At 54.9% G+C, this 21142-nt stretch overlaps 1 protein-coding gene across 1 annotated transcript in view; it reads left to right on the forward strand.

Moving 5' to 3' along the window:
* Nucleotides 1-837: 837 nt before the first annotated feature.
* Nucleotides 838-21142, forward strand: part of TAB1 (TGF-beta activated kinase 1 (MAP3K7) binding protein 1) — a 75622-nt gene continuing 55317 nt past the window's right edge. Inside the window, exon 1 of the mRNA XM_052641517.1 lies at nt 838-967. Within this exon, the coding sequence (XP_052497477.1) occupies nt 869-967 (99 nt within the window). The 5' untranslated portion in view covers nt 838-868. The remainder of the gene's footprint in view (nt 968-21142) is intronic.

Below are 21142 nucleotides of genomic sequence, written 5' to 3' on the forward strand. Positions count from 1 at the left end.
TTCCCGGAAAGAATACTGGCGCGAGTTGCCTTTCCTCCTCTAGAGGATCTTCCTGGCCCAAGGATTGAACCGTCATCTCCTGAAATGCCAGGCAGATAATTTACCACTGAGCTACCTGGGAAGCCTGCTGGTAGGGTGGGGGTAGGCAGGACCTCTCCAAAAGAATTTATTGTCCTTCTTCCGCCTTTGCTTCTGAGCCAAGTATCGCTGACCCCTCCAGGCTGGGAGTGGAGGACACACAGGACTTGAGCAGTGAGCGTAAAAGCAAGGTGGAAGGCTAGGAGGTTGGGCGGGGGGTGGGGAGCTGTGCTTCAGAAGGCTCTCGAGAGAAGGGTTATTCATTCACGGTTCATTCATTCGAAAAGTCTTCCTGCGGCACCTCCTGTGTCCCAAGCACCCCATAAGGAGGACAAGGGCGGTCCCTCCTCGCTCATTATATTGGGGGCGAGACAGATCGCCAGGAAACCAGCAAACAAGTAAGGAAGGTGGTTTCATCCCAGAGCCGCGTAGGCTCGGAGGGGGCAGTGATGGACGCAGGGCGGCCCGGTCCTGGGGGGCGGCGACAAGTCCTGCATTTGCTGCACACACACACCCCCTCCTCGTCCCCCCGCCCCCTCTACTTAGCAAAGAGGTCACCAAGCCGGCGACGAGCGCGCCCTCCGCCGGGACCGCAGAACCCGCGCCCCCGCGATCGAGGGCGCGCGAGGCCCACCCCCGCGCCCGCCCGGCTCCCTCCGCGCACAGCGCCCCCTCGCGGGAGCCCTAGACCACGCGGGTGGCGCGAGCCGGGGAGGGGGCGGGGGCGCCGCGCACGCGCACGGGCCGGCGGCGCGCGCCGAACGGGGGGCACCGCGCGGGTGCAGCCACGATGGAAGGGGGTGCGTACGGAGCTGGCAAAGCCGGGGGCGCCTTCGACCCCTACACCCTGGTCCGGCAGCCTCACACCATCCTGCGCGTCGTTTCCTGGGTAAGGACGCCCGGGTGGCCCGGCCGGACTCGGGGTGGGGAGCCGGGGTGGGGGGTGCGGGCAAGGGCCGAGCGCCCGGACGGACGCCAACTACCCCCGGGGCACCGGGGGACCCGGGCGCGGCCGCTGGTGGGGAGCCGTCCGCGCGGGGTTCTGACGCCCGCCCCTCTTTCCTTCCCGAGCCCCCGGACGGGGGTGCCCAGCGCTCGCGGAGGCTTTCCTGCTCCCCCACCCCTGGCTTCCCGGTGACCCTACTACTTGCTCTCCCCCGCGTCGCGGTGACCTCCAGGCCGCGACCGGGCACCTCACGGCTCGGGCTGCGTGCGGCCGCTTGGGCGGACTGGCGACCGTGGGGACCAAACCCTGGTTTCAGGTGGCTTTTTTTTTGAGGGGGGGGTGTGTGTCGGTGAATCACCAGGTGGCCTTGTTTTTGAGAGTGGGGGGGTGAATCAGGGCGTGGATCGTCTCGGGGGGGTGCACGCGCGCTTGCCATGGACGTTCAAGGAGGAGAGGGCAGGAAACCGGGCTTTTGTGGCTTAACCTGGACAGTGTGGAGCGACGCGGCGGGAGCCGGATTCCTGGCTTCCACTGGGAACTGCCTTTCCCGCAGCGTGACCTTGGGCTGGAAGCCACCGGAGAAATGTTCATGGGAAACGAGTAGTTAAATTCCGAGATGGGCAGCGTCACCTCCTCTGGCTTGCCTCAGTTTCCCTGTTTGTGGCGAGATGGGAGGAGCCTCCTTGAGACCTCCTTGGGCTGGGGACAAGCGCTGAATACACCTGGATGCCCCAGCAGTGGGGCGTGGGAGCCGGAGAAAGGACCCCTGCCCACAGAGAAGGGCAGAGAGGCCCGATCTGGACCTCCAGCCTGGTGAGGGCAGAATACCCCAGTGCAGAGAGCTGAGTGGGGGGGGGGGGGGGTCCCTGTTCAAAGCTGGGGTTGAGGAGAGGATGGGACAGAACCAGCACACGGCGAAGGGTTCACATGGCCTGGGAGGCACCCCCAGGGAAGGGAGGCCTGCCCCTCTCTGGAGAGGGGTATCTGGGGCTCCCTCGGGTTGCCCAGGCCCACTCACTAGAGGGTCTTGCCTCTGCAGGCCTGGGGCCCCTGCCTGTGGGCCTATGTTAGAAGTGCCCAGACTGGGGACACTGGGCAGGGGCCCTACCAGCCACCCCAGGGGGTGCACCTGAAGCCCGCTGAGGCCAAGGCATGCTCAAGCTCCCTCACTTCCTGGATTTTCAGGGCCACAGCGTGTGATGGGTGGGACCGTTGGGTGTTTATCTCTGGCCTCCCAGAGGAAAAGGGAGCTATTTACCTTTGCTTTGTCTAAAAATGTTCAAACCTGCCTCTGGTGCCTCAGGAAGCATTATGGCAACATTTACACTCCAGGCTTCTCAAGTGCCCCCCAGATGGGGAGCTCTCTGGGGACAGGGAAGCCCGGTGATGGCCCACGGCCAGGCACCCCAGGGGTACATCTTGGAAGGTTTGTGGTGCCAAGTTCATTCATCCGTGTCGTCTCCAGCTCCGCAGAGACCCTGGCAAATCCTCGGCAACAGTGCAGCTCTGGGGGACACCTGCCTGACCAGGTGGGCCGGCTCTGTGCTCTGCTTCCCTCACCTGGCCTCTGGGCCGCTGGCCTGGGAGGGTGAAGTCACCGGCTTTGTGAGGGGGTGTGGGCGTTTTGTCTGCCTGGGTCACTTCTGCTGGTGATGGCTTCATTTAGCGAAGCTTTATTGAGTCGGCTAGGCCCAGAGGGAAGGTGGCATGACTCAGACACATCCCTTTAGTGCCAGGGAGCCTCCGGTCCTGCCAGGGAGTGAGCCAGGCACCCCCAGGCAGAGAGGCTGGGAGTGCTCGGGGAGGAATCAGAGAAGCTTCCTGGAGAAGGTGATGTCAAATTGGGCCTGGAAGAATGAGGAGGGTTGACAGGCGTGCACATCCAAGCACAGGGAGGACCTTCCAAGCAGAAGAGAGAAAAAGCCACTACACACCTACTGTGTGCAGGACTGCACTCACGATTGCTCACCTATTTCCCCCGGAGACGCACTTGAGGCATCCAAGGTTCAGAGAGGCCCAGGGTTACTGAGCATCGCGGTGGCAAATGGAGAGGATTTGAACCCACATCTTCCTGTCTCCAAAGCACAGTGCTTTCCCTGGATCAGGAAGCATTTGGAATCCTGAGATCTCAGACTGGGGAAGGATAAGGGTCATCTGGGTCCACAGCCCCCATTCAATATCCCAAAGGCCCCCACAGCCTCCCAGCCCTGCTCACTACCTTTGCATGAGCAGAGGCGTCTGATACAGGCTGATTGACACTTTTAAAAATGTACACAGGTTTTTTTCCTGATCATTAGAAGTAATACCTGCCAATAAACAGAGAACACAAGTCACTTGTGATGATTCTACAATGATATATACATACTTAGCACCACTGATCTGTACACTTAAAAAATGGTTAAGGTGGTAAATTTTACGTTGTGTGTGTGTGTGCTCAGTGGTGCCCGACTCTTCGTGACCCCATGGACTGCAGCCCAGCATGGCTTCTCTGTCCAAAGGGTTTTCCAGGCAAGGTTATTGGAGTTGCCATTTTCTATTCCAATGTTGTATGTATCTTACCACAAAAAAAAGGAAGAAAAAGCCCATGTGATCCCACCTCATAAGAAGGGCCTCTGTCTCCTTCCAGTCTTTCTCAAAAACACGTGGTGTCCTGAGACATTTTAACATGCTGGGGTCATGTCGTGGACACATGTGCCGACCTGTCCTTTGCCCTCGTGTTCCTTCTGCTCCCCACAGAGTCTGGCAGGTCTTAAGCTTCACCTTTGAGCTAGTGGAGTCTGAGCACCCATCACCGATTTTCCCTGGTTTGCCAGAACTTTCCTGCCTTCTACACAGGAAGTCCCATATCCTGGGAGCAGCCCTGTCCCAGACAGACAAGACGGCCGGTCACTCTGTCCAGGATTCCTGTGCTCCCCAGACCCTTCTCGCAGCCCTGGAGGGGCCCTAGCATTGAGAGCACATGGGCTCTTGATTGTGTAAAAATCTGTAAAAGATCTTTGTTATTTCTGTTATTTATTTGAAAGTGGGCCCCCAAAGCATGTAAGCTTCAGAGAGTCACCAAACTTGGACCTACCCTAGAACCCGAGCCCCCAGGCCCACAGGACCCCCTGATCTCATGACTGAGGCTTTTTCAGCTCCTCTCCACCCCTGTTCGCCTTCCACTCCCCTAGCTTGCTCCTTCCCCCAACATGCGAGGGTGATTACTCACCACAGTGATTGAGAAACTGACCCTGAGGGTTAAGGTAGGGAGGGAGCTGATGAGTCCCCTGGTGGAGTCCAGCTTGGGCCCTTCCTGACCAGGGCAAGGTGAAGTTCAGGTACAGCAGGTAGAGCCCAGAGCTGCCTCCTCTGTGCTGGCTGGGGGAGCAGGAGGTCTGGCGCCAGCCGTGGCCCCCACTGTGCCTCTGTCTCCCCGTCAGAGGTGCCCAGTCTGGCTCTGATCCGGCAGCCTGTCAGTGACCCCTTTCTTTGTCCAGAGCCAGGTGAGAACAAAGGAGTTTGAGCAGGGAGCTGCTGCTGCTAAGTCGCTTCAGTCGTGTCCGACTCTGTTCGACCCCATAGACGGCAGCCCACCAGGCTCCCTCGTTGCTGGGAGCTAGCTGATTTCATATGAAGGCCCTCCTTCTGTTTGAAATGTACATCTTTACTTTTAGAGCATTGAAATGACCCATGGGAAAAAAAAATAGTGGCGCTGATGAATGAGAGGTTTTCTTTTTCTTTCTGGATTAATACTCTGTTTTGGCACAAATTAACCAATAAACTGTTTGAGGTATTGCTGTTTTCAGAGTTGATCTCGTAAGGGCTTTAGCTTATACACTCAGGATGCTGTAAGTAGAGTGGGACATCTTTCCCGCCAGGATAGAAGTAAGGGGCAGGCTGGAGGTGACTCGTCTGCTCTTTGGAGACAGAGACTGGGCCTGGGACTCTCAGAGCCGCAGTTCCAACCCAGCCCACTTGGGTCCACATTCAGTGTACCACCCGTGGCTTCCCTGTCTGAGTCGCGGTGGCGTCAAGGAGTGGCTTGAGGGAACAGTTTTACACCCTCATTTTTATCAGATTCCCTCAATCACTGCAAGCAAACACTGAGTATAAAAGCTGAATTGGCAGGATATCCCTGGAGGTCCAGTGGTTAAGACTTGGTGGGTGCTTCCACCGCAGGGAGTGCAGATTCGATTCCTGGTTGGGGAACAGAGACCCTGCACGCCATGGACTTGGACAAAAAAAAAAGCCAAGTTTGCTTTGCAAAGGCAGCGCCTTCAAAATTAGACCCCCTGTCTCTATTCCCAACCATTTGCCCTCCCTGTCCTGCCTAGAAATTCTGGAGCCTGCAGTGGCAGTGGGTAAAACAGGTCCAGGGTGGTGACAGAGCCTGTGGCTAGCTCTGGCGTTCGTTCATTCCACAAACACCAAATCCCTGCTGGATGCCTGCCTGTATGTCCCACCAGCAATCCTCTCATCCAGTGAAAACAAAATTGAATCAACAGGAACCATCCAGAAGGCTTGGAATGTGTCAAGGAAGAGAGGAGGAGATCCAGTGCAGAGTGGCTACCTCTGCCTGGGGGCATGATTCCTGAGCTGATCCTGATAAAGAAGGTGGGGGAAGTGTTTATTCCAGTTGGGAGGAACAGCAGATCTGAGTGGGCTTCAGAAACAATGCTGAGCTCTTAGGGACCCTGGGTGTGTGAGTGAGAGTGAGAAGTCGGTCCAGAGGCATGGGGGCAGGCAGGGGGGCAGCCCAGGGCAAGCCTTGGATGCCAGTTGCACAAGCTGAGCCTCATCTGAGAGCCATGGAAAGCCTCAGAGAGGGAGTTCAAGCCGAGAAAAGAGGCGTGTTTTGGAAGCTTCCCTGCAGTGGGAGGTGTGACTTAGGGAGGATTCTGGGGGAAGGAGGCCCAGCAGGAAATGTGTGGAATGGTCCAACCTGTCCTCTTCTGGCACCAGGCAAGGCCCTGCCACTTACTTAGGGAGCTGGGTCCGGGGCTCCTTTGGCATTTATCGTTGAAGTTCTTGAAATCTTCCTCGCCTGTGGCTGACCTGTGCCTGGCTGGTCCCGTCACTCTCAGGCCTAGGAGGGGGTCAGGAGAGGGCTGGTAGGTTTCTGTGTGTGTCTTGGGCATCTCACGTCCTGGGACGGTATAGGAGCTTGAGGAGTCTTGGGTTTGGCTTTGACCACAGGGCCGCCAGAAGGGGACGGAAAGTCCCAGCCTCATCAGTAGCATGGGATTGGGGTACCCAGGCTCCAGGGGATACCTGACTCGGTTTGTGAAAATGGACTGATAAAGGGCCTGCTGCCCAATCCGCTCCTCTGGGCACGACATCCCTGTCCAGTGGGTTTCGTCCCTCCCCCCCACTTTAAGTGAGATTGCAGCCTGCACCTGACTTTCAGGACGTGGCCCCTGCTTCCTGCTTTGGGGAGTCCCCAGCCACATGGGGAGTCCCACACGGCCACTTGTGCAGAGCCGTGCAGAGCCGTTAGGCGGGCCTGAGCCTGGGGAGAAAGAACGAAGCCTGGGGGAGGGAGAGCGGAGAGAAGGAAAAGCCAGGAGGAGGGGGTGGGGAAGGGAAAGGGCAGATGGTAGAACTGGCATGGGAGCCGCGTTGGCACCTCCACCGGAAGAACCAGCTGTCTGGTAGGAGGGGAGGCCAGGCCGGGCGTCAGGAGTGTCTGGGGCCCAAGGCCTGAGGCCATGTTCTGCACCCACTCCGACTGTGACGGGTGGTGTGACTTGAGTAACAGGCCAAGATGGGGCCTCCGTTTCCCCATCTGTCAGATGGGAACAGGAGACAGGTTGGGCTGGTGAGTTCCCAGCCTTTCCACCCTCCAAGAACCCTCCTCTTGCTCCTAGCACATTGCAGGTGGGGAACTTTGAGACCAGTAAGTGTTTGAAGAAGCGATGTCAACCTCCCCCTGCCCCCCACCAATGCTTTGTGGGGGTCTGCAGAGCGGGCCTGGCCCTAGGGCCAGAAACGTGTGAGCCGGACAGTGTCAGCTGGAGCCGGCAGGGTGGCCCACGCCCTCCTCGTGTTTCTGGGGAAGCCCTCCCACCCAGGAGGGAATCGTGCTCACACCCCCTCTGCTGGGGAAGATGCATGGGGGAGGGGCACCGTGGGGACGGGGTGGCCTTTTGGCTGGAACAGTCCCAGGCTGTTTAGAAAGCAAGCCTCCAGGAGCCCCAACCTTCCCGGGCTCCTCAAACAGCTCAGGGTCCAGGGGTCAAGAGGACATGGTCTGTTCCCAGATCTCCGACCCTCCTCTGAACACCCCCTGACCCCTTCCTTAAAATTGCAGGGTAACCTGGTCCTGCCCGGCCCTGCTTCCCCGGGCCAAGAATGACAGGCCGCCTTCTTGGTGGGGACTACTCTTTGCTTCATGCCCTCCCTCCGCTGAGCCTGGAGATGGGACAGAGTCCTCCTGGCTCCTGAGGCTGCTCGCAGACCTTTCTCCCCCAGCTTGGAATCTCAGGCCAGCTCCGGACCAGCCACTGGTCCCAGCCCCCGGGTGGCCCAGCCCCCGGGTGGCCCAGCCCCCGGGTCACTTCCCCTGTCCCTCGAAAATGCAGACTCCACGCCGCGCCTGCCCGCCCGCCCCACCACCGTCCTGCCTGCCTTCCTGGTCTCTGCAGCTCCCTGCTTCTCTCCAGCTGGCCTCCTTCCTCTCCGCCTCAGCCACTCTCACCCGGCATACCCTGGTTCTGGCTGTCATTCTTGGTGAGAACTCAGGTGTCCGCCCCTCACCTCCCCTCCCATCTTCCCAGCTCTCTCCCTCGTGTCCTTGACCCGGGACCCTCCCGTGGTGCCCCGGCCCTCACCCCATCCTCTCTGTGCCCCTCTCCAGCTTGGGCTCCTGGGTGGTCTCACCCACCTGTTCTGGGCTCTAGCCTTCCTGCGTCACTGCTGCGCTCACCTGGCAAAGTCCTGCTGGCATCCACCCTTGGCCTCCGCTCACCCGCCCTCCCCCAGGCTCTCTCCTGTTCCGGCGGCCAGGCCAGCCTCGCAGGGTCCACCGGATGCCCCCGTCACCTGCTCAAGGACTCGAGTTCCCTCTCTTCCTCCTTCCCCACTCTCGCCTCCATCCTCCACTCTGGCTCTCTCCCGTCAGCTTACAAACGCGTCTCCTTTCTACCCCCTCGCCCAGTCCTCTGGTTCTCCAGAAGGTTTGGCTGTGGTTACTGTCCCTGCTGTTCCTCACTGGTTTTCTCTCACACGTGCGCCCCGTTCAGGCCCTTGCCCCCACCCCGCCACCTTGTCAAGATCGTCCGTGACCTTCAAGCGGCCAGATCCCACGGCCGATCGTCATTAATGCCTCTCTCGGCCGCATCTGGCCCAGTGAGGGGTTTGTGCGTCCTCCCGGTGGTTCCAGCAGGATCTCGCCTCCTCTTTAATGTGTCCGGTCTGTGCGAGGCTCACAGTCTAGCAGAGGGAAATGCAGCGGAGAAACCACTGAAGATGCGGAGGTGAGCGCAAGACCTAGAGTGAGGGGACAAGGAGACACTCAGGCCGGGACGGGCTGGAGCGATGGGGCCAGCCAGGCAGAGGGGGGATGTTCCAGGCAGAAGGAAAGGCAGGGGTGGAGGTCGAGGCCGAGAGGTACCACGTGGTGATGTAAGTTCTGGGGGGCAGGGACCGTGTCTATCAGGTCACAGTCACGTCCCCAGTGCTAGACGGCGCCTGGCATCCCGTCGGGGCTCACATGTGGGTGAATGAAGCTGGGAACTTCCCTGCCCCACCCTCCTTCCACCCACGTTCTCCATTCAAGTCTCCCGTCTTCAGGGCGAGTGGGTCTCAGTTTCCCCATGTCTAAGGGGGCTCCCTGCCCCACTGCGGTTATGCAGCCACAGGAGGGGAAAGACGGGACGCCTTCGGATCAGCAGGCTGAATCTCAGTGCCTCGGGGACAGGGCCGCTGCCCAGCAAGCCCACTCCCACCCCCACCGCGGAGAGCACACGCGGGAACAGCTTGCAGGAAGATTACGGCCTAATCCGCCGCAGGTCGCTTCCAAGGCTGCGGAGGGGGCAGCCGGGCCAGGGAGGAGAGAAGGGAGCCCGCCTGCCCCGCCTCGGCCCCGCGGCTCTGCACGAGGCTCTTGGGGAAGCCGAGTGCCCGCCCGGTGCCCGTCATGCGCCGCTGTGCTGGCTTCGGCCCCTCCCCTCACATGACTCCGGGGGAGGCAGGGCCCATTTCCGGGAAGGGAGCCGTCGCAGCCTGACTCGTTGCTCAGATGCCTGGCTGCCCCTTCATCCACCCTTCCCCTGGAGGCCCAGGAGGCGGAGGTTTCACAGGGACGCTGGCAGGAAGGCGGTTCAGCTCTCACTGAGGGAGAGGACTTCGCAGCCTGTTGTTAGGGAGCGAGCTCCCCGTGGTTAGAGGTGTGTAAGCCAAGGTGCCAAGGAGAGAATACTCTTTCAACTCAAGTGCCCATCGTTCAGGCTTGCTCTTCACTCCCGACCCTCCCTCTGGGTCTGAGTTAGAGACATACACCCAACAACAGAAGCGATACATAAGAAAAAGAAAATACGTAATGATGTTATCAAGAAAATAAGTGGGTGCATTGGCAAATACTGGGAGTCAGGTCTGGAGGGCTTCTCTGAGGAAGTGGCTTGTATTGAGATTTGGATATTGAGAAGGAACCAGCAGGAGCCAGCTTGGAAGACCTGGGGGACTCTAGGCATCCCAGAGAAAGGAAGCAGCTGTGCAAAGGACCTGAGGCAGGAATGAGCTTAGGAGGGAGCGAGAGGAGAATGGCAGGAAAGGAGGCGGAGTGGAAGGCAGGAACCCTGGGGTTTGTGGTGGGGACGGGGCTCTCTCCGTGGAGGTGTGGGATGCAGCAGGGGGTGACGTGATCTGGCTTAGGTCTGAAGAGAGCTTTCCAGCTGTGGCAAAGTGGATGGGGCAGGGGGCAGGAGTGGCACACAGGCCCTGGGAAGCTGCTGTCATCGCCTGGTGACGGGGGACGGTGGCCTGGACAAGCGTGTGGGGCGTGGAGGAAGCAGAGTTGTTTGGGGAAGGCTGAAGAAATAGGCCCACGAGCCAGGTTGGATGGGGTTTGAGGACACGCCCACTCTGGGGTCTGAGCAGCTGAGTGGGGGTCAGTGTGCAGACGGATAAGGGGCTGGAGGTCGCTGAAGACTGGGAGAGACCAGAGATGAGACCAGAGGCCCAAGTAGGGGGACCTTGGGAATCCATCTTAGGGACTGGACTTTTTGCTCAGCCCAGGAGGGACTGAAGGCTTCCCTGGTGGTTGGGTTGGTAAAGAATCCACCTGCAATGCAGGAGACCCCGGTTCGATTGCTGGGTCCCGAAGATTCCCTGGAGGAGGGCATGGCAATCCACTCCAGTGTTCTTGCCTGGAGAATCCCTGTGAACAGAGGAGCCTGGCGGGCTACAGTCCATAGGGTCACACAAGAGTCGGACAGGACTAAGCACGGCACAGGAGGGACTGATGAGAGTTGGGGGGTGGTGAGTGCCCCCTGGCGGCCATCTGGAGCCGGCTTGGAGGAGGCTGGAGAGGTGGCGGTCCTGGTTCAGGCAGCAACATTGCGGCCTGGGAGTGGACAGCAGCCCAGACCGCGAAGTGGAGAGCCAGCGAGCAGGTCAGCTGGCTGCCTTGCAGTGTGAGGCTAGGACCAGGGACTCCTCCCAGCCGCCCAGTTTGGAAGCAGACGCCCCTGTACAGGGTGAGGCAGAAGATGCCATCCAGAAATAGCAAAGGAGGTGGGCAGTATAGGCTCCCGAACTCATCTCTCCATAGTTTATGGGGAAAGACTCTGCAGGTGCCTAAAGGTGTTTAAAGCCAGCCCTCTGGGAAGTTCCTGGCAAACAGCAGTGACCTCTGCCCCCACCTCCCCCTGCCACCCCCACCCCCCGCCCACCCCACCAGCTGGGCCAACCCTCCCTGGAGCCCAAGTTAGCCTTATGCCCGGCAGTGGGCCAGGCCCAGGCTGCCAGCTCCGTGTGCAGACATGGAGGAAAGTGGGCCAGGCCCCTCCTGCACTGTGGGTGGAGACAGGCGCGGGATAGCAGCTGTCACTCCTGGGGTTCACCTGCTCCTGGAGTTTGGGGTCTGGAATTCGCTTCCTCATGGGGAGGCAGCTGAAGGTTAAGGGTTGACTCACATCCTGGAATGGGGCTGGCAGGGGCGCTGAGCCTGGGAGACCTGGCGCCACACTGACCTGCTCCGGGTGGGCTGGCCACGGGCAGGCCAAAGTCTAGAGAAGCTTCAGCTTCCCTGTCTGTGAAATGGGCTGAGTAAGCCTGCTTTGGGGGGGTGTTTTCTTGCTGCTGTTTGTGTATTGAAGTGTAGTTGATTTACAATGTTGTGTTAGTTTCTGGTGTGCGGCGGAGTGATTCGGTTTTACGTATATGTTTATGGATTTTTTTAGATTCTCTTCCATTACGTTATTATAAGATATTGAATATAGTTCCCTGTGCTATCCTGTAGGACTTGATCTATTTTATATACCGTGGTGTGCATCTCCTAATGTGTAGGGGGGTGTTTTTAGTTTTTTTTTTTTTTTCCTTGGAGGTTTTGATGGGGATTAAACAAGATGATTTTGTCAAGCACTCCCAGTGGATGCAGGGCCCCTGTGGAGGCTGTGGGTTGGCTCAGGGTCTCAGCGGGGGACAGACCCATAGATGACTCCCAAGCAGGGTCAGGGTCGGGGAGGGTGACTAGGAAAGGGTGTCCCAGAGGGCGGCTGCAAGTTGCCACCTCCCAGCAGGGCCTTGAAGGGTGTGAAGGAGTTCATTCCTATTTGAAAAATGGAAAAGGTGGGGAAGAGCGTTCTGGGAGGTGGGAACTGCTGGGGCAAAATGATCAGACAGCCTGTGGCTTTGCCCACACTGGCCCTCTGGGATGGCTGAATTGCGGGCTGAGAGAGGAAGAGATGGGAGGCCAGGCAGGGTCTGGCGGTCCTGGAGTCTCTGTCTCTGTGTGTCTAACTCCAGGAGCCTGAGATGCTGAGGTCCCTGCCGATTTATTTTTCTGAGTTTGGCATAGCTCTGCTCTAAATGCCATCTGGAATCTGGGTTTTCTTTTTTTTTAGACACAGGATTGGATTATAAAGATGGTGGAAAAAAAAAAAAACAGCGTCTTGGCCCGGTTTACTTTGGTGCTTTTTTTAAAAAAAACATTTTCTTTAGTGCAAGGGAAGGATGTTGTTTTTCCTGTGCCTGCCAGTAACCAGGGCCCCCCGAGGCCCCCACCCTCATTTTCTCTTGCTTCCCAGCTGCTGAATCTGCCTCCGCAGACCTGCCTCCAGTCCCTGCAGCAGATCTGCTCTGTGGGGTGAGCGTCTCCCTCCCATGCCTTTGCAGCTGTGGCCGGCATCGAATTTCATCTGGGTTTCATTTCTGGTTCTCTGGTGACTGCCCTGTGTACACCTTGCCATCCCTGTAGATCCAGCCTCAGCAGGTTACCCCAGAGGATGCCTGACACAGGGCACCAGCCTTGGATTCAGAGAGACCCGGGTTTGAGTCTTCATCCACCCCAACCAGCCATGTGACCTGGGCAGGCCCCCCGGACGCGGGTAGAATGAGAATAAGGACAGGGACCTCGCGGAGTCAAGAGCGTGTGCTTCACTCCCATCATGGGTCTGGAGGAATCCCGGTTCCTCCTCTCTCTGACTGTGGAACAGAAACCTGAGGCTGGGGCCTGCTTTTAGCGGGGGCTGCCTCCCACCCTCCCTGATCCTGACCCTGCATACAGTCCTGTTTGGGATACATCTGTGGGCCTGGCCCCCACTGAGATCCTGAGCAGCCCACTGAGTCAGGCGGGGAGACTGCAGCTAAACAGAGGAGTTCACCTGGGCTCAGAATGTCTGTAGGGAGCGTGGGCAGACTGCAGGGGCCTGCTTGTGTGTTCATAGCCATACTTCTTCCCTTCCTGGAGCCTCAGTTTCTTGACCAGCAGACTCTTAGCCTGGCCTGGGGAGGCTCCCTGTCCTGGCCCAGCCCTGCAGCCAGGGGACCTGGCATGACCTCCCACGCCCCCCTCCCCTCCCAGCAGCGGGCCTCTGTCTGCAGGTTCTGGTGACGTTCCCTCCACAGGACAGTCCCCTCCTGCCCCTTCACCCCATCCCTTGACCCACACCAGCCCTGCCCCCTCATCCCTCACCTGGTCCCGCTGGTCCCCCTGCTTTTCCCTTTGACCCACAGTCTTTTCTCCACCTCTCCGGGGTGATGCTTTTTAAAACCTAACTCAGATCAAGTCGCTCACCTTCTCCTGAACTCCGCCTTCCCCTTGAAGCCCTGGGCGACCTCACCTTGCTCATTCCCTTCAGCCATACTCTGTGTGCCTCTCCAGCCACCAGACTCATTCCTGCCCCAGGGCCTTCGCACTTTCGGCTACTTCTCCGCGGAGCATCTCTCCCAGATATCTCCATGGCCCTACATCCCTGCAGACAAGCATCTGTTCAGAGCTCACTGGGTGACCCCTGTTCACCCAGTCTGTCTCCTCCTGTCCCGCTTGATGCTCCTTTAGGCTCCTTCTTGGCTCAGCTCAGAAATCACTGCTCAGGGCTCTCTCCCTGATCGCTGCCACTTCCCTCCCATGAGTCATGGCCTACATTATCTGCTCCACTTGTGTAGGGTCAGTCTGGCACCTTTTGGATGCTCCAGGTCACAGGCTGATCCTTGCATGCAGGACCTCACTCATTGCTCACAAAACGTCAATGGTTTAGGTACTGTTATTGCCCCACTGTGCAGACTTGGAAACCGAGACTCAGAGAGGTTAAGTGACCGGCCTGAGGTCACCTGCTAGACAAGGGACCAGGCAGATTCAGCACCCAGGCTAATGTGACCCAGGCTCTTGCCCCCTTGCTCCTGTCCCTCCAGAGCTGGTCAGCTCCCGACAGCTGTATCTCCATAGAGGTGGTCACCCTGGACGCCCCCTCTCAGCCCAACGTGAGGCACCAAGAAGCCTGTGACCTGTGATGAATGCCTTCCCGAGGCCGTGTCTGTGGAGAGAAGGGCAGGGAGCTCTGAAGGACAGGCGGCTAGGAGCTGGCCTGAGGACCCCTCCTTCCGCTCTGCCTGTGGTTCCTCCAGGCCCCTCGGAGGCTGTTTTGATCTTGCTTCATCCCCTCTTGGGGACACGTCCTTGCCAGCACTTTCCTCTGGCCTCCCTGAGGACTCCCTGCTCCTCTCCCCCAAGAGGGCTTGTCTTAATGGTTCCTCCTCTGCCAAAGCCCAGACTTCTTCCCATCTGCTCCCCTCCCCCCACAACCTCCTGGAAGCCTGCTTTGTAGGGGGGCCACCGGAGGGGGGGCCCACCCTTGTTCCAGCCCCCAGGGAGCACGTCTGTCAGGAAGTGTCCAGGGCCTCTGGAGAAGGCAGTTAACCCCACAAAGTTCCAGCCACTCTGCTCTGGGTACTCACTGATGTCGTTCTCCCATCAGCCCTGGAGGGAAGGTTAATTTTTACAGAGGACCAAGCTGAGGCTCAGAGAGGTTATGTCATTTGCTGGAGGCCACACAGCATGAGGAGCAGGCTTGGGGTTTAAATCCATCCAGTCTGTGTGACTCCTCGTGTCTGAAGTCTCTCTCTAATCAAGAGGCTTTTAAGACCCCAGTTCGATTCCTGGGTCAGGAAGATCCGCTGGAGAAGGGATAGGCTACCCACCCCAATATTCTCAAGCTTCTCATGTGGCTCAGCTGGTGAGGAATCCGCCTGCAGTGCAGGAGACCTGGGCTCGATTCTTGGGTTGGGAAGATCCCCTGGAGAAGAACCCACTCCAGTATTCTGGCCTGGAGAATTCCATGGACTGTATGGTCCGTGGGGTTGCAAAGAGTCAGACACGACTGAGCGACTTTCACTGTCTTTGCATTTTGCTGGATCGGTGGTGTCTAGTGACCGAATCTGAAGACAGGGCCTCAGATTCCCGACCTGGCAGTTTTCTGGTAGGAGTCTTAGACTGATCTCGGTCATAGTCCAAGGGGCTGTGTGAGTGGTGGACCCTGGAGCTGTGCAGTGCACGGCCCAGGCAGCTGGCTGTCAGAGCCCACCTTCATCTCACGTTGGCGTCTGCCTTGCTCCTCTGGGCTGTGTCAGTAGCCCGGGGATCTGTCTGACAACCGCTTTGAAGTCAGGACTTCCTGCTTCTCCCCTCCTCTGACCCCGAACGCCAGACCTGCCGCTCTGGCCCCACAGCCTGCTTTCCTGCTGATCCCCTGGGTCTCTGGAAATAAAGGGTCGCCCCTCCTTTAGGGGTCTACCTCCTGAGGCCGAGCCAGCTTGGTCAGGTGGAAGAGAGCCTAATGCTGAGACTGAGGGGAACTGGGCTCCGATTCAGCCTGTACTCCTGACAGCAGTGTCACCTTCTCTTTCGGAGCCTCAGTTTTCCAGCTCTGTAATTTGGGGGCAGTAGGGATCGCCCTCACTTGTTCCATGGGGTGATTGTGAAGACCGGAGCCTGTGACTGGGCAGAGCTGTGAGCCCGGAGGCCTCCACAGGCCTGGGGTTGTGGTGACATGTACGTTCCCAACTCAGGATTGGCAGACGTGTAGCTCACGGGCCCCCACTGCCCACTTCGGTGCCCGTGGCTAAACCAGAACACAGCCTATCAGTCCTTTCTTTTTTGTTTCTTTTTTTTTGAATTGAAGAAAAAAATTGACATTACCCACAATGAGCCATTTCAAAGTATACAGTTCCGTGACGTTTAGTGCATTCACAGTGTGTACAACTGCCGCCTGTCTAGTTTCGAAGCTCTTTCATTACCCCCGTAAAGAGCCCCCACGCCCGTTAAGTAGTCACTCCCCATTCTCCACTTCCCCAGCCGCTGGTGATCTCCGGTCTGTTTGCCGTGGTTTGCCTATTAAGGGTATAATACATAAAAGAAATCATAATACTGACCTTTCACGTCTGGCTTCTTTCACTTCTTTCTTCATCAGTTTCAAGGTCCCTCTAGTTGTATCAGAACTCTGCCCCTTTTAGTGGCTGAATAATATTCCACTGTATGGATGTGCCACAACTTTCTTCTCCACTCATCTGGTAGTGGATATTTGGGTCAGAATCCTTAATACACAGTGTCATGAACCAGTGATCTCCAAACTTTAGATCATGCACTCCTTTAGGGAAAAAAATTTGAGTCAGTCCTCCCATGAAGTGTGAGTGAATCTGAAACCCATGCACTTACGGTCAATTAGCCTGTGACAAAGGAGGCAAGAATATACAGTGGAGAAAAAGCAGTCTCTTCAATACGTGATGCTGGGGAAACTGGACAGCTACACATAAATGAATGAAATCAGAGCATTCTTTCACACCATATACAAAAACAGACTCACAATAGATTAAAGACCTAAATGTGAGACCAGAAAACATAAAACCCATAGAGGAAAATATAAGCAGAACACTCTTTGACATAAATCCTAGCAATATTTTGGGGGGATTTATCTCCTAAAGCAAAGGAAATAAAAGCAACAATAAATAAATAAGACCTAATTAAACCTGAAAGCTTTTGCACAACAAAGTGAAAGTCACTCAGTCGTGTCGGACTCTTTGCGACCCCATGGACTATACAGTCCATGGAATTATAAACAAAACAAAAAGATAGCCCCACTGAATGGGAGAAAATATTTGCAATTGATAAGGCTGGTAAGGGGTTAATACCCAGCATAGGTAAACAGCTATTACAACTCAACACACACACACACAAAATCCTGTAAAAAAAACAACGCTGATTAAAAAATGGGCAGAAGATCTGAATAGACATTTCCCCAAAGGGGACATGCAGATGGCCAACAGGCACATAAAAAGATGCTTAGCATCACTAATCACCAGGGAAATGCAAATCAAAACCACAATGAGGTATCACCTCACATCAGTCAGAATAGTTATCATCAAAAAGAACACAAATAGCAAATGTTGATGAGGATGTGAAGAAAAGGGAATCCTCATACACCTTTGATGGGAATGTAAATTGGTGCAGCTACTGTGGAAAACAGTATGGAGGTGTCTCAAAAAACTAAAAATGGAAGTACCGTATGACCCAGCAGTTCCACTCCCGGGCATATATCTGAGAAAACCAAAAACACTGACTTGAAAAGATACATGCACCCCAAGGTTTATAGCAGCATCATTTACAGTTGCCAAGAAATGGAAGCAACCTAAAGTGTCCATCAACAGATGACTGGACAGGAACTTCCCTGGTGATCCAGTGGCTATTTCTATACTGCCAGTGCAGGGGACCAGGGTTCAATCCCTGGTCATGGAACTGGATCCCACGTGCTGCACTAAGAGTTTGCATGCCACAGTGAAGATCCCGCGTGCCACAACTAAGACCCCCATGCAGCCAAATAAATAAAAATAAATATACTTTTAAAAAAAAGCAACCAGATAAATGGATAAAGAAGATGTGGTATATATATGCAATGGCATACTCAGTTCAGCTCAGTCACTCAGTTGTGCCTGACTCTTTGCTACCCCATGGACTACAGCACACCAGGCTTCCCTGTCCATCACCAACTCCTGGAGCCTGCTCAAACTCATGTCCATCAAGTTGGTGATGCCATCCAACCATCTCATCCTCTGTTGTCCCCTTCTCAGGCTGCCTTCAATCTTTCCCAGTATCAGCGTTTTTTCCAAGGAGTCAGTTCTTTGCATCAGGTGGCCAAAGTATTGGAGTTCAGCATTAGTCCTTCCAACAAATACTCAGGACTGATTTCCTTTAGGATGGGTTGTTTGGATCTCCTTGAAATCCAGGGGACTCTCAAGAGTCTTCTCCAACACCACAGTTCAAAAGCATCAGTTCTTCGGCACTCAGCTTTCTTTATAGTCCAGCTCTCACATCTGTACATGACTACTCGAAAAACCATAGCCTTGACTAGACAGACCTTTGTTTGCGAAGGTCTCTGCTTTTTAATATGCTGTCTAGGTTGGTCATAGCTTTTCTTCCAAGGAGCAAGCGCCTTTTAATTTCATGGCTGTGGTCACCATCTGCAGTGATTTTGAAGCCCCCCAAAATAAAGTCTGTCACTGTTTCCGTTGTTTCCCTATCTATTTGCCATGAAGTGATGAGACCAGATACCATGATCTTAGTTTTCTGAATGCTGAGTTTTAACCCAACTTTTTCACTCTCCTCTTTCACTTTCATAAAGAGGCACTTTAGTTCCTTTTCCTTTTCTGCCATAGGGTGGTGTTATCTGTGTATCTGAGGTTATTGATATTTCTCCTGGCAATCTTGATTCCAGTTTGTGCTTCTTCCAGCCTGGCATTTCTCATGACATACTCTGCATATAAGTTAAATAAGCAGGGTGACGATATACAGCCTTGACATACTCCTTTCCCAATTTGGAACCAGTCTGTTGTTCCATGTCCAGTTCTTACTGTTGCTTCTTGACCTGCATACAGATTTCTTAGGAGGCAGGTCAGGTGGTCTGGTATTCCCATCTCTCTAAGAATTTTCCACAGTTGTGACTCACACAGTCAGAGGCTTTGGCGTAGTCTATAAAGCAGAAGTAGGTATTTTTCTGAAATTCTCTTGCTTTTTTGATGATCCAGCGGACGTTGGCAATTTGATCTCTGGTTCCTCTGCCTTTTCTAAATCTGTCTTGGAATGGAATACTACTCAGTCATAAAAAAGAAGGAAAATTTGCCATTTGCAGCAACATGAATGGCCTTGGAGGATATTATGCTAAGTGAAATAAGTCAGATAGAGACAAATACTGTATATCAGTTATATATGGAGTCTGAAAAATGCAATAAACTAGTAAATACAACAAAAAAGAAGCAGATTTACAGATATAGAGAATAATTGTGGTTATCAGCAGGGAGGGGCAATACAGGGGTTGGGGATTAAGAGGTACAACTATTATGTATAAAATAAGCTACAAGGATTTATTGTACATCATGGAGACTATAGCCAATATTTTATAATAACTGTAAATGGAGTATAACCTTTAAAAACTGAATCAAGTATATATTATATACTTGTAACATATAATATATAATTATACTTCAATAAAAAATGTAGATTTGTTTTATATATATATTACTACTACACTGATATATCTAGTACGTTATACAATCCATGTGTAGACATCTTAAAAATGCAATTTAAAAAATGATGCTTCTCATATTTTTTTCTCACACCTGCCATGGAGTCTCTACCCATCCAGGGTGTTAGCTAAGGACAAAAATGTATCTGGTTCACAATGAAATTATAGTTCCTCATTGTGGAAAAATTGGAAAGCAGAATGAAATGGGAAATGGGCAATTAAAATCCTCTGCATTAAAATGGATAACGAACAAAGACGTGCTTTATAGCACAGGGAACTCTGTTATGTGACAGCCTGGATGGGAGGGGAGTTTGGGGGAGAATGGATACATGTGTATGTGTGGCCGAGTCCCTTTGCTGTCCACCTGAAACTATCACAACTTTGTTAATCAGCGGTGTGCTTAGTTGCTCAGTCGTGCCTGACTCTGTAACCCCAAGGACTGTAGCCCACCAGACTCCTCTGTCTGTGGAATTCTCCAGGCAAGAATACTGGAATGGGTTGCCATTTCCTTCTCTAGAGGATCTTCCCAACCCAGGAATCTAACCTACATCTCCTTTGTTTCCTGCATTGCAGGCAGATTCTTTACCCAGTGAGCCATCGGCGAAGCTTAATCAGCTATACTTCAATATGAAATAAAAAGTTAAAAAAAAAAAGCCCTATGCAGCTGCACCTCAGGTTCACTGCAGGCCACATCTGAGGCTCTGTCTTCCTGTCTGAGTGTTTGTCCATTGACTGTGGTTGGGCCTCTTCATCCTCAGAGTTTCAGGGGAGGTGAGAGGCAGGAGGAAGAAGCATGGACTTCAGAATCAGGTCGCTGGGTTTGAAGCCAGCTCTGCCACGTCCCAGCTGTGTGACTCTGGGCGCATAAACTGACACCTTCACCTTCCCTGTCTCATCTGCAAAACGCCAACGATACTGACTGTATTGGTTAGCTGCTGCTGTGCCACAGCACACCCCCAAATGTAGTGACTTAAAACAGGCAATGTTCGGGGACTTCCCTAGTGGTCCAGGGGTTAAGACTCTGCCTTCCAGTGCAGAGGATGCTGGTTCAATCCCTGGTTAGGAAACTGGGATCCCACATGCGGTGCAGCAATTAAGCCCACATACCAAAACTAGAGAGAAGCCTGCACGCGGTAACCAAGATCCTGCAGCAACCAAGATCCTGCACACTGCAGCTAAGCCTTGATGCAGCCAAATAAGGAAAGCACACGTTAACAACAACAACAACAGAAGCGCTTGATTCTCTCACTTTCCGTGGCCAGGAGCCTGCTTAGTCAGGTGCCACTGCCTCGCACATCGAGGTGTTGGCCAGGGCTGCGGTCTCATCTGAAGGCTGAGGGTAGCTCTGCCGTCAGGCTCACTTTCATGGCGCTGGCAGGCCTCATTCCTTGTGGGCCGAGTTCCCTGTTGGCTGTTGCCTGGAGACTTCCCTCAGTTCCACGTCCGTACGTTTCTTCATAAGGCAGCTCCAAATCTGGCAGCCGCTTCCCTCAGAGCGAGCAAGGAGGGGCCGGAGAGGATGAGCTTGACCGAGGCCGGGTCTTTGTAATCTCCTCACACAAGTGACATCCCGTCACTTCTTGCCATAGTCTGTTTTGCTGAGAAGCAACTTGCTAGGCTCAGCCCTCAGTCAAGGGGAAGGAGATAGCACAAGGATGCAGATGCCAGGAGGTAGGGTCAGGAGGGACCACCCCTGCTGGCAGCCAACTCAGCTGAAGTAGACCCGTCTTGGAGGTTGTTGGGGGCGTTAAAGGAGGTAACGCCTGTTAGGCTTGGGGTGCTGCAGGTTGCCCTGTAATTGACAAGGTTGTAACTGGTGTCTTTGTTCCTTTGTCATTCTTTCTGCTTGTCAGCGCCTGGGCATCAGGGAAGGGTGGGACCAAGGACAGGGCCTGAGAGCCCAGAACAGCCTGTCATTCCGCAGAACCCATGATGGGGCTGGCTCATGCCACAATCAGCCAGGGGCTTGCAGGCGTGGCAGTTCACCACCTGGAGGGCTGAGACCGCTTCTTCCGGGAGGCTGGGTCCAGTCCTAGAGGAACCTTGGTGTCAGGGCCCAGGAAGGCCTCTTAGCACCTGGCTGGAAGGGGAGTGGGGCCACATCTGTGGTTGGGCGGTGGGGGGGTCC

The sequence above is a fragment of the Budorcas taxicolor genome, chromosome 5 (assembly GCF_023091745.1).
Source record: "Budorcas taxicolor isolate Tak-1 chromosome 5, Takin1.1, whole genome shotgun sequence".
Lineage (NCBI taxonomy): Eukaryota > Metazoa > Chordata > Mammalia > Artiodactyla > Bovidae > Budorcas > Budorcas taxicolor.